Source organism: Megalobrama amblycephala, linkage group LG18, assembly GCF_018812025.1.
Source record: "Megalobrama amblycephala isolate DHTTF-2021 linkage group LG18, ASM1881202v1, whole genome shotgun sequence".
Taxonomy (NCBI): domain Eukaryota; kingdom Metazoa; phylum Chordata; class Actinopteri; order Cypriniformes; family Xenocyprididae; genus Megalobrama; species Megalobrama amblycephala.
This window is the reverse complement of record NC_063061.1, coordinates 36,833,380-36,849,336: the sequence shown is the minus strand read 5'-3', so window position 1 is coordinate 36,849,336 and position 15,957 is coordinate 36,833,380. Positions and strand designations below refer to the sequence as shown.

The following is a 15,957-nucleotide window of genomic DNA, read 5'->3' as shown; positions in this document are numbered from 1 at the left end:
TGTCTATCTATCGTTTTATCTATCTATCTATCTATCTATCTATCTATCTCTATCTATCTATCGTTCTGTCTATCTATCGTTCTATCGTTCCTTCGTTCATCCGTTCTATCTATCATTCTATCTATTGTTCTACCTTTCGTTCATTCATCCGTTCTATCTATCGTTCGTATGTTTGTTTGTTCGTTCTATCTATCGTTCATTCTATCTAGTGTTTGTTCTACTATTCGTTCGGTCTATCGTTTTATCTATCGTTCTATCTATCGTTTGTTCGTTTGTTCTATCTATTGTTCTATCTTTCTATCTATCGATCTATCTATTGTTTGTTCTGTCTATCATTCTATCTATCATTCGTTCGTTCTATCTATCATTGTTTCGTTTTATCTATCGTTCGTTCGTTCTATCTATCATTTTATCTATCTATCATTAGTTTGTTCATTCTACTGTTCGTTCTGTCCACAATATTTTGTGCTACGCAAGAGAATTTTTCTACTAAAAATGCTAATTTTTACTACATTGAATGCTAAGCCGAAATAGCTTACAGTTATTAAAATATTAACATAAACATTAGAATAACACAAAGAATAACACTGTATTACTACACACTCATAAGCATATGTTTTCTGACTTTTGTACTTTTATTTCTGCTTGATTTGACGGCGTGTGTTTTCTTGCGTTTAGGTCCCAACTGCCAGACGAACATTAACGAGTGCGCATCCAACCCATGCCTAAACCAGGGCTCCTGTATCGACGACGTGGCCGGATTCAAGTGCAACTGCATGCTGCCTTACACAGGTACAAACACATACACAAACACCCATTGTGCAGCTGTTTTTTTGTTTTGAAACTTTGCAGAGGTGTGCGTAAAACTATGTGGGGACGTGAAATAACACCACTGTGTCAAGGGTGGCTACTCAAATAGGTTTATTTCCTGTTTGGCCCCTTCCTGTTTCCTGTTGAGGCAAAGAATTGACAATAGAAGGAAACTCCAAGTGACTTCCTGCTACGGCTGGTCACCGTGGAAACAGATAAGGAAGTGCCTGCAGGAACCGAGCTGGAAAAAAAGAGGCAATAGAAGAACAAGACTGAAATAACAAAGAAAGATTAACTTCAGGCTTTTTTTCCTTATTTTCTGCACTTATTTTGAGGGGAAAACCTGCAGAATTTAGCAAGATTAGTTTAAACGTGGTTAATGGATACTACACTTTTATTGGTAGCAGGAAGAATAATAACATTTGCTAAAATATTTGATAAATGAACAATGAAAGGGTGTACAGTCTGCTTTTTATGGTATTGTCCTTCCATTATTTTAGTATTATTGATACTATTATAACTTTTACTAATATTTTGAAGATTTTATTTTTATTTTTATATTTACAGTTTTTTATTTTAAATGTATTATAATTAATATTTTTATAAGTAATATTTTACTTATATATATATTTTGTGTAATTATTTTTATATATTTTTAAATGTGTATATATTGACACTTTATATTTATATTAAAAATTGATTTGGGCAACTGCAATAAAATAGGTTCATTTTATTTTTTTTGCATTTTAGTTAATAATAACCCTGACTTATATGTATCTTTTGCATCCATTTTGACACTTTCTCAATGTGTGTTTCAGGCGAGGTGTGTGAGAACGTTTTGGCTCCCTGTGTGCAGCGTCCTTGTAAGAACGGAGGTGTGTGTCGTGAATCAGAGGATTTTCTTAGTTTCTCTTGTGCTTGTCCTGCTGGATGGCAAGGTAAGACTAAGTGCACTTTTTTTTTTTTTTTTTGTGAGTATCATGCTCTCTATATGACCCTCATCATCACCGTAAGCACTCTCATCTCACTACACAGGTCAGACGTGTGAGGTGGACATTAACGAGTGTGTGAGGAATCCTTGCACTAACGGAGGGGTGTGCGAGAACCTGCGCGGTGGATACCAGTGCCGCTGCAACCCCGGATTCACCGGAGATCTGTGCGAGAACGACGTTGACGACTGCGAGCCAAGTAAGACATGCACAAAATGTCAACATAGGCAGTAACATTACTTGATAAACAAGAGTTATTAAAGGTAAAGATAAAAAAGAGGCCTGAATATGGCAGTAATTGTAATTATTCTCCCTCTCAGATCCGTGCAGTAACGGCGGTGTGTGCCAGGACCGTGTGAACGGCTTTGTGTGTGTGTGTTTGGCTGGTTTCCGTGGGGAGCGCTGTGCAGAGGACATAGATGAGTGCGTGAGTGCCCCCTGCCGTAACGGAGGGAACTGCACCGACTGTGTCAACAGCTACACCTGCAGCTGTCCTGTAGGATTCAGCGGCATCAACTGTGAGATCAACACACCGGACTGCACTGAGAGGTACACACTCCTTATGGATGCATTTCATCATTCTGCCAAAAGTTAAGATGTTTTTACATTAAAGTCAATAAGGGATGATTCAGAGAGTGGACATCACTTACTGAATTTCATTCTTTTTTTCATTTAAAATGCATTGATATTGTGATTTCAAGTTTCTTTTTTATTTGCATACATGCATTCTCAATGTGTGTTGTTTCTTCTCTACAGCTCGTGTTTTAATGGCGGAACGTGCGTGGATGGCATAAACACGTTCTCATGCGTGTGTTTGCCGGGATTTACCGGGAATTACTGCCAGCATGACGTTAACGAGTGCGACTCGCGGCCGTGCCAAAACGGAGGCACCTGCCAGGACGGATACGGCACCTACAAATGCACCTGCCCACACGGATACACCGGACTCAACTGCCAGGTACATAAACACACTAATATATAACAGTATATTTTCATGATATAGATCTATTTCACATGCTTTATCTACTCATATTTGATGTTTCAGAGTCTGGTGCGCTGGTGTGACTCCTCTCCCTGTAAGAACGGTGGCTCGTGTTGGCAGCAGGGGGCGTCTTTTACCTGCCAGTGTGCCAGTGGCTGGACGGGCATCTACTGTGACGTCCCCAGTGTCAGCTGTGAGGTCGCCGCCAAGCAGCAAGGTAAAGATCACTGCTGAATAGACTATTACTTCTGTACTAAACCCTTAAAACTTAAGAGGTTTAAAATAGAATATTTCATGTGAAGGAACTGCTGTGGGTTGATGCAAAGCTAATAATGAATTTAATCATAAAAATGTAATTAAAATTAAATACTGCATAACATGCATAAATGAAAAAAGTTGTGAATGCCTAGGTAACACTTTACAATAAGGTTATGTTGGTTAACTACATTATTTAACACAAATTAACATTGAAAATACTTCTGAAGCATTTTTTAATCTGTTAATTTCAATATTTACTAAAATCAGAATCACTATTAAAATCAGAAATTGTATCTGTTAATATTATTTATTGGACCTGAGCTAACATGAACTAACAATGCACATGTATTTTTATTAACTAATGCTTATAAAGATTAATAAATACTGTAATGAATGTATTGCTCATTGTTACTTAATATTAATTACAGCATTATCTAATGTTAACTAATTGAACAAGTGTTGTAATACCTGTTTTAAAATATATTAAATGTTAGATAAATGATATAAAATAATACATTTACAAACTTAATCTTTAAAAATGTTACATTTTGATAAATTTGGCAATATTTGTAATTTCTGCCCCTAAATGAAAAAATAATAAAATTTAAAAGGTTAAACATTTTTAATTGTTTACCTGCATGTCATGTGACTGTTCACCGACATCAAAGAACCATGAACCTGCAAATGTGAAATTGTTGAAATATAAACTTCATTGGTACTTAGTAAATATTTTAGGAGTTCTGCTGACAAAAAGGTTTATATTTTTATACTTTATACTTTGTATAAAAGTTTAGATAACAAATAAAAAAATACATTTATTTAATAAATGTAAATATTTTTTAACCAAAATGTTTTAATTTTGATCACTTTTTGGCAATATTAGTAGTTTCTGAACTGGTTAGAGTGTGTATTTTCTCCTAGCATTCAAACAAGCAGAAAATTAATTACAGTTTGAAATGCCTTGTTTGCCACATTAAAAGTTGCACATATTAAACTAGCTCTCTCTTTCTCAGGAGTGTCTGTGGTCGTTCTGTGTCGTAACGCGGGTCAGTGTGTTGACGTCGGTAACACACACCTGTGCAGATGTCAAGCCGGATACACGGGCAGCTACTGTCAGGAGCAGGTGGATGAATGCATGCCGAACCCCTGCCAGAACGGAGCCACCTGCACCGATTACCTCGGAGGATACAGCTGTGAGGTACGAAAACAAACACACCCATGAGCGATCGCACATGTTACACCATTTATATGAGTCTAACATCAGTTTCTCTCTTTCAGTGTGTTCCTGGATATCACGGGGTCAACTGCAGCAAGGAGATAAACGAGTGTCTGTCTCAACCCTGTCAGAACGGAGGAACCTGCATCGACCTCATAAACACATACAAATGCTCCTGTCCACGGGGAACGCAAGGTACGGGCACCTTCACACACACGTTCACTGGATTCATCACTTAATATTTCAGTTGGTGAATTGTTTCGATTTGTTTCCTCTGCCGTGTTTGCAGGTGTCCACTGTGAGATTGACATTGATGATTGTTCCCCGGCTGTGGATCCGTTAACCGGCGAGCCGCGGTGCTTTAATGGCGGCCGCTGCGTGGACCGTGTCGGCGGGTACGGTTGCGTGTGTCCGCCCGGTTTTGTAGGCGAGCGCTGCGAAGGCGACGTCAATGAGTGCCTGTCTGACCCCTGTGACCCCAACGGATCCTACAACTGCGTACAACTCATCAACGACTTCCGATGCGAGTGCCGAACAGGATACACCGGTACGAACAGACATTTGACTCACACCAGTGCATGATTGTGCACAAATGATCACACCTGCAGTGAATATAAACTTATATCATTGAATCTGACCAATATGAAACATTAGATCATTTAGTGTTAGTGAATCTCAAACGAAAAAACATTTTGTCTAAACGACAATTAACCTTATTTCTCTCTCAAATTTATATTATTATAATGAAATCATTTTCTCATTATTGTAAAAGGCCAGACATTTATTTACTTATTTATTCTGAATATACTAAGAATTATGTTTCACAGATACAATTTAAAATGTGAAAATTTTATTTATTTATTAAAATAAATTATATTCAGTATAACAATATATATTTATATATTTAATATTTATATAATAAATAATATAAATGTTTATATTTTTAACAAAAATATATTATATTTATATATAAATGTATAATTTATATATTTAATCAATTTTATATATATATATATATATATATATATATATATATATATATATAAAATTATATATATATTTTATATATAAATATATTTTTGTTAAATATATACTTGTGTGTATTTATATATACATAAATACACATTATATAAACAAACTTTTATTTTGTATGCGATTAATCATAATTAACTGTTTGAAATTTTATATAATTATATATTTATATATATTTTATATTATATATATTTATTATATAATTATATATATTTATTTTTTTGTTAAATTTATACATTTATTACACTTTGAAGTTTGAAGTAAGACCTTGAGACTTTTGTGAACTTTTTTGTTTTAATGTTTGTTTTTAATTCACAGGCAAGCGCTGTGAAACTGTGTTCAACGGTTGCAAGGACACGCCATGCAAAAATGGAGGAACATGTGCTGTCGCCAGCAACACCAAACACGGATACATCTGCAAGTGTCAGCCGGTGAGTAAAAACTCACATCTTGAAGGCTAATTCTGTGAACTTTTTGAACACCACTTAAACACCACTGGTGCCTGAGAGCTGTTTAAAAAGTAATTTACACCTTTAAAAATACACCTTCTAACCAGTCATTCTCTCTCAGGGTTACTCCGGCTCCTCGTGTGAATACGACGCTCAGTCCTGCGGCTCCCTGCGCTGTCGCAATGGTGCTACCTGCGTCTCCGGCCACCTGAGTCCCCGCTGTCTCTGTCCGCCGGGCTTCAGCGGGCACGAGTGCCAAACACGGATGGACTCGCCGTGCCTCACCAACCCCTGCTACAACGGGGGCACTTGCCAGCCGATTAACGATGCACCGTTCTACCGCTGTTCCTGCCCCGCCAACTTCAACGGACTCCTTTGCCACATCCTTGACTACTCCTTCAATGGGGGGCAGGGCCGGGACATCGCCCCACCCCCGGAGGTGGAGATTAGATGTGAAATCGCTCAGTGTGAAGGCAGGGGTGGAAATGCCATCTGCGACACGCAGTGTAACAATCACGCGTGTGGATGGGACGGCGGCGACTGCTCTCTGAATTTCGACGACCCTTGGCAGAATTGTAGCGCCGCCCTGCAGTGTTGGAGGTACTTCAATGACGGAAAATGTGACGAGCAGTGTGCCAACGCTGGCTGCCTATATGATGGATTCGACTGCCAAAGACTGGAGGGGCAATGCAAGTAAGTGAAATTTATTTTATTGTATTTTTTATTTTTATTTATTTTATTGTATTGTATTTTTTTATTATTATTATTATTGTTTTATTTTATTGCACTTTTATGTTTGCTGTTTTTTTTTTAAATTTAATTTTGAATTATTTTTTATTTTATTCTTATTGCTTTATCGTTAAGGACCCATTTCTATCTTATTTCATTTTATTTTATTTTGCAGTTCCATTTATTTAATTTAATACTTATTTTGACAATCTTTACAATTTTATTTTTTATAATTTATTTTTATAATTGTTTTATTTTATTGCTTTTTATTTTTGCTGGTTTTTTTTATTTAATTTTTTATATTTTTTATTTTGGCTGTTTTATTATTTTATTCTTATTGCTTTATCATTTTGACAATCATTACAATTTTTTATATCTAATTTTAATTATTTTAATTATTGCTTTGTTATTGCTTTTTATTTTTGCTGTTACTTAATTTTGATTTTTTTTTGACAATCTTTACAATCTTTTATTTTCAATCTTACAATCTTTTATTAACTGTGGGGAACTGTGCATACTAATGTGAAAGTCAAAAATGCATACAGAGAAATCAGTGGAAAATTTGACATTAATTTGTAACCTTCTCCTCCTCCTCCTCAATCTCTCCAGTCCACTGTACGATCAGTACTGTAGGGATCACTATGCGGATGGTCACTGCGATCAGGGCTGCAATAACGCGGAGTGCGAATGGGACGGTCTCGACTGTGCCGATGACGTTCCACAGAAACTCGCCGTGGGAAGTCTGGTACTAGTGGTCCACATCACACCCGATGAACTTTGCAACCGTTCCTCGTCTTTCCTCCGCGAGCTGAGCGGACTGCTGCATACGAACGTGGTGTTCCGCCGCAGCGCTAACGGAGAGCCACTCATTTTCCCATACTATGGCAACGAGCACGAGCTGAGTAAACACAAACGCTCTGATTGGACCGACCCCGCCCAGCTGCTGCAGCGAGCCAGGAGGAGCCTGACATCATTTATGAAGCCCCGCCTACGACGAGAGCTGGATCAAATGGAGATCAAAGGGTGAGTGTATTGGTTCACATTTGAACCAATGAAATTGTAACTGTTAAATCTAAATAATAAAATGTAACACATGCAACTAACAATTTGTATTATATTATATTGTTTATGAATGAATGTATTATTTTTGTGTACCATTTTTAATGTGCTTTAAATTTGTTATTAAAATATTTTCATGTTTGTGTGTTACAGGTCTATCGTCTATCTCGAAATTGACAACCGTCAGTGTTATCAGCAGTCTGACGAGTGTTTCCAGAGCGCGACAGATGTGGCAGCATTCCTCGGAGCGCTGGCCTCTAGCGGGAATCTCAATGTTCCTTACATCATCGAGGCCGTCACAAGTGAGTGCCATATTTGGGCCAAAAACACTGTTATTTTACTATTATTTATATACTATTATAGTATTTTTTTTTTTTGTTTGTTTTGTTTATATTTCTATTTAGGTTTAATTTATTTTTATTTTAGTTTTAGTAATTTTACTACTTAAACTTATTTCAGTTAGTGGCCAATGCAGCATTTCTAATTTAATTTTATGATCTAATACGTCTAATACTTATATTTTAATTCAGCTTTATTTTATTTTATTTTTATAATTTCTATTTATTTTTAATTTATTTTTATTTCAGTTTTAGTAATTTTAGTACTTCAGTTTAAATGTATTTTAATCTTTATGTGCTTTTGTCATTTTTATTCTTTTTTTAATTTTATTATTATTATTATTATTATTAATATAACTTAAACAAAAATTAGAGATGCTACTTGTCAACTAAGTGTAATAAAATACATTTTTCATGTAATTATATTTTGTTTTATTTGCTTTATTTTAATTTTAGTTAACAATAACAACACTGAAATGCACTCAAACGCTCAAACGCCTTCATTACATCATTAACTGTGTCTGTGCGTAGGTGAGGATGTGCCTTCAAAGACAGGGGAGATGTACCCCATGTTCCTGGTGCTTCTTGCTCTGGCGGTTTTGGCCCTGGCGGCGGTGGGTGTCGTGGTCTCCAGGAAGAGGAAGAGGGAACACGGGCAGCTTTGGTTCCCGGAAGGATTTAAAGTCACCGAACCCAAAAAGAAGCGAAGGGAACCGGTCGGAGAGGACTCTGTCGGACTCAAGTGAGTGTGTGACACTTTGATTAAAGGGACTTTAAATATCAGATATTTAATATTAGATGAAAATCTTAAAAATGTTGCCTTAGCCACTAACTAAAATAAGTTGAAGTATTAAAACAAAAAACAAAACAAAAAAAAGCTAAATAGAAATAATTAAAAAATAATAAAATGACAAAAGTGCATATCAAAATCACTAAAATTAAAATGTAAACTGAAAAATTTGTTAATTTCATCACATATTTTTTTAATTTAGTCCTGTTTCAAATGTACTTTTTAGTTTTTATCACGTTTAGTCAACCTTGTCCAGTTTTTGTTTAGTCAAGTTTTAGTCGACTAATTGTCTGGCCATTTTAGTCTAGTTTTCGTCAGTGAAAGCAAACCCATTATTGTCATGCTGCATAATGGTTAAATTGATAATCACAATTAAAATTATAATCGCAAAGATTATTGTCATGAAATCTCATAGAGGCTTGTACAGCAGTCTGTAATATTTTGTCTCTTTTTGTCCCCGACAAAATTAAAGAGATTTTGGTAAAAAAATATTATTTTTTTACTACATTTTAGTCTCATCTTTTGTTGATATAGTCACAGTTTTTAACTATATAGTTATTGATGACCTTGGTGTAGTCTCATCATCTCGTCTTGGTCATGAAAAAAAGGTTGTCGACAAACATTTTTCATCATAGCTTTCATTAACAAAGTGATATTTATAATGCAGTGTAATAAAATGTATATTTAATGTATAATAATATATAACAATTAAAGCGACAGTGTCATATATTTTTGTAAAATGTTATTTTTTTTGCCCCAAAGTCCACAAAAAACGTACATCACGTAACAGTTTTCCACCTTTATCAGTCCCATTAATGATAACATACAACTTTGTATCCCATCAGGCCTCTGAAACACTCTGACAGCTCTCTGATGGATGAACAACTGAGCGAATGGGCAGAAGACGACACCGCTAAACGATTCCGGGTGAGTGTGCTTGCTGTTAAAAGATTGTCTGCTCTCTGTGTAAAGTTATATCCAATGTTTTACTCCGTAATCCCGGATGGATGTCTAACTGTGTGTTTGTGTGTAGTTTGAGGAGCAGTCCATTCTGGACATGACCGGTCAGCTGGATCACCGTCAGTGGACGCAGCAGCACCTGGACGCCGCTGACCTGCGTTTGAACTCTATGGCTCCGACGCCACCGCAGGGAGAGATCGAGAACGACTGCATGGACGTCAATGTCCGCGGGCCTGGTGAGCGCTCAGACCTTTAGCATGATCTTACTGATGTAAACACTGGAGTTTTCTTTAAAACTCTTTGGTCTCTCTCGTAGACGGTTTCACTCCACTGATGATTGCGTCGTGCAGTGGCGGCGGTGTTGAGAACGAAAACGGCGAGGCAGAAGACGATCCTTCCACTGATGTCATCACGGACTTCATCTACCACGGTGCCAACCTGCACAATCAGACGGACCGGACGGGCGAGACCGCCCTGCACCTGGCTGCCCGCTACGCCCGCTCTGACGCGGCCAAACGCCTGCTGGAGTCGTGCGCCGATGCTAATGTCCAGGATAACATGGGCCGCACGCCTCTCCATGCTGCCGTCGCTGCTGATGCACAGGGTGTTTTCCAGGTAAAGAACAGATATACTGATTATATTCAGCTTATTATGTTTTAGGAGGGTTTAAACTAAATTCATTTGTGTGCAATCGACAAAAGCTATATGATTAAACACATGGATGTTAACATAATTCAATATATTCATAATAATATATGTATTTAAAAAAAAACTTGGTTTGGTTATTTTGTTTTAAATTGAAATTTCAATTTGAGTAATCATTTTTATGTATAATAATATACATTTTTTGATAATTGAAATAAAGTAAAATATAAATATTTGTTGGAATATTTAAATATAAATGAAAATGAAAATTGTTGCCTTTACAACTAAGTGAAATAAGTTTAAGTACTTAAATTACTAAAACTGAAATATAAGTGAAAGCTAAAATATTTAAGAAAAAAAAGGTTGTGATTTTATATTCTCTAGATGCTCGTGTTTGCTGAATAATGTAAAAAAAAAAAAATGGCTTTGTTTATGGAAATAGATTCTCATTCGGAACCGAGCGACGGATCTGGACGCCCGCATGCATGACGGAACAACTCCGCTGATCCTGGCTACCCGATTGGCTGTTGAGGGAATGGTGGAAGAGCTCATTAACTGCCATGCAGATCCGAATGCCATTGATGATTCTGGTATGATCACAAACATTATATGCTCAACCAAATCTCTCAAACCTTAGGTTCTTAGGTCTCATTTTAAAGATGCATGGATGTCTCCACTAATTGTTTTTGTTTCTGTAGGTAAGTCGGCTCTTCACTGGGCGGCTGCGGTTAATAACGTGGACGCTGCTGTCGTTCTTTTGAAGAATGGAGCGAATAAAGACCTACAGAATAACAAGGTGGGTTTTTGAAATGGATTAAATAAAAGTCGATGAGTTTATTATGGAAGTTTGTTTCCACCATGAAATATAAAATAAAAAAAAGGTAATTGCGACTTTTTATTTCACAATTCTGACTTTTTTTTTTCAGAATTGCATGATATAAAGTCAGAATTGTGAGATATAAACTCGCAATTGCGTGTGATAATGTCCAATTGTGAGGGGGAAAAAAGATGTTTTTTTCTGAGAATTGCGAGTTTATATCTCAGAATTTTGAGAGAAAAAGTCGCAATTACCTTTTATTTTTTATTTAGTGGCAGAAACAAGCTTCCATAGTTTATAATTGAAGTGAAAAATTTAAATATTTATTCCAGATTAAAAATGCAATGCCTTGTGTGTGGTTTTTGTAGCAGTGTTATTTACATTTTATATATATATATATATATAATTTATTTATTTTTTTTTACTTACATTTTTAATTTATTCACTTTATGTGCATTTTATGGTTTTTGCTTTTTTAAATCTTAATATTTTGGTGTAATTTATTTTTTTTATTACATTTTCAGTTAAGTTGTAGTTTTTTATTATTTTCAGTTAGTAATTTTAATTTTACTTCAAGGCAACATTTCTATTTTTGTTTAGTTTAAGTTCTTCTTCTAATATTTATAATTTATTTCAGCTTTATTTCAATTAACAAAAATGTTAACGGTAATAATCTTGTTTTGTAGGAGGAAACGCCACTTTTCCTGGCCGCTCGTGAGGGCAGTTACGAGACCGCTAAAGTCCTGCTTGATCACTTGGCCAACCGTGACATTGCGGATCACCTAGACCAGCTTCCACGCGACATCGCGCAGGAGCGCATGCACCACGACATCGTCCGTCTGTTAGAAGAATACAACCTGGTCCGGAGTCCCCCGCTGCCCTTATCGCCCCCTCTCTGCTCGCCCAACACCTACCTGGGCATCAAACCCAGCCCGGGCAGCGCCAACAACAACACGGCCAAGAAGGCGAGGAAACCGGGAGGTAAAGGCGTGGGAGGAGGGAAGGACGGCGGAAAAGACATGAGAATGAAAAAGAAAAAGAACGGAGAGGGCAAAAATGGAGGGATGATGGAAGTGGGCGTCCTCTCGCCTGTCGATTCGCTGGAATCGCCCCACGGTTACCTGTCGGACGTCTCCTCCCCACCTATGATGACGTCACCCTTTCAACAGTCCCCTCCCATCACTTTGAATCAACTCCAAGGATTGGCTGATTCTCACATGGGCGGAGCTCTTCAGAGTTTAGGGAAGCCGTTTGACTCCGCCCCTCCACGCTTATCCCACATGCCAGTGGCTAACAATGGAGCTCAAACAGCTGCGTGCGATTGGCTGCAAAGGGTGCAACAGCAACAACAGCAGGCAGGCTTCACACAGCTGATACCCACAATGCTCCCTGCCACCTCTATGCCACAAGTCATGGGCTATCCTACGATGCAAACTAGCCACCTCAGCGCAGCGTCGCATATGATTCCCAGCCACGCCCACCAGAATATGCCGCCCATGCAGCACCAAAACAACGCCTCCTCCGGCCACGCCCTCTCTCATCACTTCCTAGGTGACCTGAGTGGGCTGGATCTTCAGTCTGGCTCAGGACACGCCCCCATCCAGACCATCCTGCCGCAGGATAGCCAGCGCATGGCTCCTCCCATTTCTAGCACACAGTTTCTGACTCCGCCTTCTCAACATAGTTATTCCAACCCCATGGACAACACGCCCAGTCACCAGCCGCAGGTTCCCGACCACCCTTTCCTCACGCCCTCTCCTGGCTCTCCTGACCAATGGTCAAGCTCGTCTCCACATTCCAACTTGTCTGATTGGTCAGAGGGCATCTCAAGCCCACCCACTAGTATGCAAATGAACCATATACCAGAGGCCTTCAAGTAGGCGGGGCTTTAGCATCAAGAAGCTAGACTGAATTACCGAATAGACTCTTTAAATGATTTTATATTAATGATAAGAACTGTTTTTATTGATTTTTGTATGCTAAGAACCATTTTTATTATTTTTTGTATTTATTTAAGTGCGTTTTGGACTACAGATATAAAAGATCTTTTTTTAATTTATACTGTATTTTATTTTTATTTTGACCATTAACTGTTCTGAAAATAATTTTGAATATTGTGATGTTGCCAGAATGTTTTTTTTTTTTTCCCCTTTGGATATTTTGTTTTTAATTAATTTCAGTATTAATTAGATTTTATATGTCCTTTTTACCAAACTGTTAGTTTTCTGTGAACAAAAAAGTAGAAAGAGTCTTAATATTGTAATATTGGATGTATTCAAATGGACACACACATGCACTCTTGCATGCCTCTACACACATTTGTTTGTGTTTTTACATAAAAGAGAGTGGTTTATTATGACTGATTTATGCTATTTTACTGAGTATTGTCTGTAGACACTGTTCTGAGTTCATTGAGAACCCAAATCTTTTTCCCATGGTACCTCACTTCAGGTGGTTTTGGGAGCTTTTTCATATGTAGCGTAGCAATCGCTGTTATTTATTGCCTGCTGTAGACATGTAGGACATATTCTAAGACATGTAGATGAGTGTGTATGTGTGTGTGTGTGTGTGTGTGTGTGTGAGAGAGAAAGAGACAGATGTGTGTGTGTGTCGCAGTGTGATGACATCATTGGTGCTCAAGAGGTGTGAATGTTGTCATCCAGACTTTTTACGTTTTATAAATGCATATCAAATGTTCTAATGTCATAAAAAATACAGATTTGTAGTTTGTGGAGAAAAAAAAGTATTTTGTTCATTGGTTTTTGTAAAGTACCTTTTTCTTGACACAATAAAGGACACCATTTGGTGACATTACTTTTACTATGTCTTGTCAGACTTGATTTGCCTTCAAAATATTCATGTGAACACTTATTATTTCTTATAGACTACTGTTCAAACGTTTAGAATAAAGTAAGATTTCATAAATGTTTTTGAAAGAAGTGATTCAATAGTTTATGTAACTATAATATTATTTCAAATAGCTGTAGTAGGTTTCAGCTTCTCACTCACTCACTGTATTTTATGTGGTTATTTTTAAAAAGATGACCCTGAAGCATCTCTGGATGGATGAGTGTAAATGCTTTTCCCAGATTCAAGAGGAACCAGTGACATTCACTGAATTAATTTTTCACTGCTTCACCTCCGTCTGCTATTTAAAGGCTGAACGAGGCACTTGATTCACCTGCAACCCTCCACTTACAGCCTGGGAAAGTGCACTAAAACATGGATCTAAAATTAAATCTGCACTATCAAATATGAAATAATAACAGGCTCATATGCGTGGTTCTTTGGTTTCCCAGGCTGCTCTGCACATATTAGTGAGAATGGCTCATTCATTAAAATAACTTTTGGTTTGTTCTGTTCCCTACAGTGACTCTGTCCCTGTGTGACTTTGTTTAATCGATTAAAGTGACTCTGTTTAATCGATTAAACTCGCGCAGTGAACCGGAAGTGTCTGATTAATTGATATACATGTTTGTTGATAGTCTGTGTACATGTATTAAAGACGTATCAGACTTTAAAGGGTTAGTTCACCCAAAAATGAACATTATGTCATTAATTACTCACCCTCATGTCGTTTGTTTACAAAATATTAACAAAGTCCCTTTAAGACAAGTCATTTCACTCGGCGGCCATCTTTGAAACTCCTTCAAACGGCATTCAAGTTCACCTCCTATCTCTTTGAATGGGGAAACATCAAATTCTCCAAAGCTGTTTGCCAAGCTTTCGATTAAATTTCATATTTGAAATCAGCAATGAAATCTGACAACAACTGTCTCATAAATTATGTTTATAAATGCTCGAATCATGACAAAAAACTATTTTTTCAAGCTGGGTCAAGCTAATGCGCATGCGTAGTCCGGAAGCGCGCGTCTGAGCTTCTAACGGCCGCTGCAGTGACGCGATGAATTTACCAGTTGGCGATTGGCGGGACTTAGTCCCGCCAACTTTCTCACATTCAAAATAATATATGAGTGACGTGACTTATGTCATTCTATAGTCTTTTTTATTTATAAAAAAAATAATATGATATTATATGATTTATGATATATGATTATATGATGATTATATTATATAATTATTATATTATATATATATCAACACAACAGGCATGCGTTGTGGTGCTCTCCTGAATGTGCATTGGTTAATATTTAATAGATTCATATTTTGTAAATAAAGTGGTAAATTGTGTTTACCACTCGCGTCGCTTCATAAAATTAAGGTTAAACTGCTGGAGCTATATGGGTTACTTTAATTATATCTTTACCTTTCTGCAGCTTTAAAGTGGTAGTTGCGTAGGCTGTCAATGGATGGACAGAAAGCTCTCAGATTTCATTAAAAAAGATTTTCATTTGTGTTCCGACGATGAACGAAAGTCTTACGGTTTTGAAACGACATGAGAGTGAGTAAATAATGACAGAATTTTCATTTTTGGGTGAACTAACCCATGATAGCTCATGTCAAACAATGTCTCTCACACACTACACTAAAGCTCATCTGTCACATACCATGAATCGATGGTTCCCAGAATCCTCAGCAGGGGTTCGGTTAAGAATGCACAAGGGATTTGGTCAATGTTAACCCCGGTCAGATGAGCTGCTGCTGTCCTGCTTCGCCCTCTGTGACTGAACACCGCACATTACCCTCATCTGCTGCAGGGGGGCGCTGTTTCTCACACCAGCTGACAACACCTCCCGCTTCATCGATCTAATACCTTTTTAGATAGACAAATGAGCAATCTCAAATATTTTTAATATGAAATGTTCTTAACAAGGGGACTATGAAAGTAGTTTTGTTCACGTCAGCCTGAGTTCTGCTGTCATTAAAACAGAAGGGGACATACAAAATACGTTAACATACAAAAATTACGTTACAAAATTGAT

General features: G+C 37.1%; 1 protein-coding gene and 1 long non-coding RNA gene across 2 annotated transcripts in view; one reads left to right on the top strand and one right to left on the bottom strand.

The window, feature by feature from the left end:
• notch1a (notch receptor 1a) overlaps positions 1-13,897 on the top strand; it is a 34,952-nt gene extending 21,055 nt beyond the window's left edge. Inside the window, exons 14-33 of the mRNA XM_048165512.1 lie at positions 679-792; positions 1,629-1,748; positions 1,846-1,998; positions 2,120-2,348; positions 2,556-2,757; positions 2,845-2,998; positions 4,053-4,237; positions 4,318-4,450; positions 4,545-4,802; positions 5,606-5,718; positions 5,858-6,429; positions 7,075-7,488; positions 7,678-7,826; positions 8,394-8,604; positions 9,498-9,579; positions 9,686-9,848; positions 9,929-10,227; positions 10,700-10,847; positions 10,956-11,053; positions 11,761-13,897. Of these exons, the coding sequence (XP_048021469.1) occupies positions 679-792; positions 1,629-1,748; positions 1,846-1,998; positions 2,120-2,348; positions 2,556-2,757; positions 2,845-2,998; positions 4,053-4,237; positions 4,318-4,450; positions 4,545-4,802; positions 5,606-5,718; positions 5,858-6,429; positions 7,075-7,488; positions 7,678-7,826; positions 8,394-8,604; positions 9,498-9,579; positions 9,686-9,848; positions 9,929-10,227; positions 10,700-10,847; positions 10,956-11,053; positions 11,761-12,954 (4,991 nt within the window). The 3' untranslated portion in view covers positions 12,955-13,897. The remainder of the gene's footprint in view (positions 1-678; positions 793-1,628; positions 1,749-1,845; positions 1,999-2,119; positions 2,349-2,555; positions 2,758-2,844; positions 2,999-4,052; positions 4,238-4,317; positions 4,451-4,544; positions 4,803-5,605; positions 5,719-5,857; positions 6,430-7,074; positions 7,489-7,677; positions 7,827-8,393; positions 8,605-9,497; positions 9,580-9,685; positions 9,849-9,928; positions 10,228-10,699; positions 10,848-10,955; positions 11,054-11,760) is intronic.
• On the bottom strand, positions 802-15,738 carry LOC125252331. Its single transcript, XR_007181208.1, has 4 exons — positions 15,583-15,738; positions 4,115-4,230; positions 3,674-3,717; positions 802-1,051 (listed from the first exon to the last, which is right to left on the bottom strand). It is a non-coding gene; the product is annotated as an uncharacterized LOC125252331 (long non-coding RNA).
• Between the last annotated feature and the right edge of the window lie 219 nt (positions 15,739-15,957).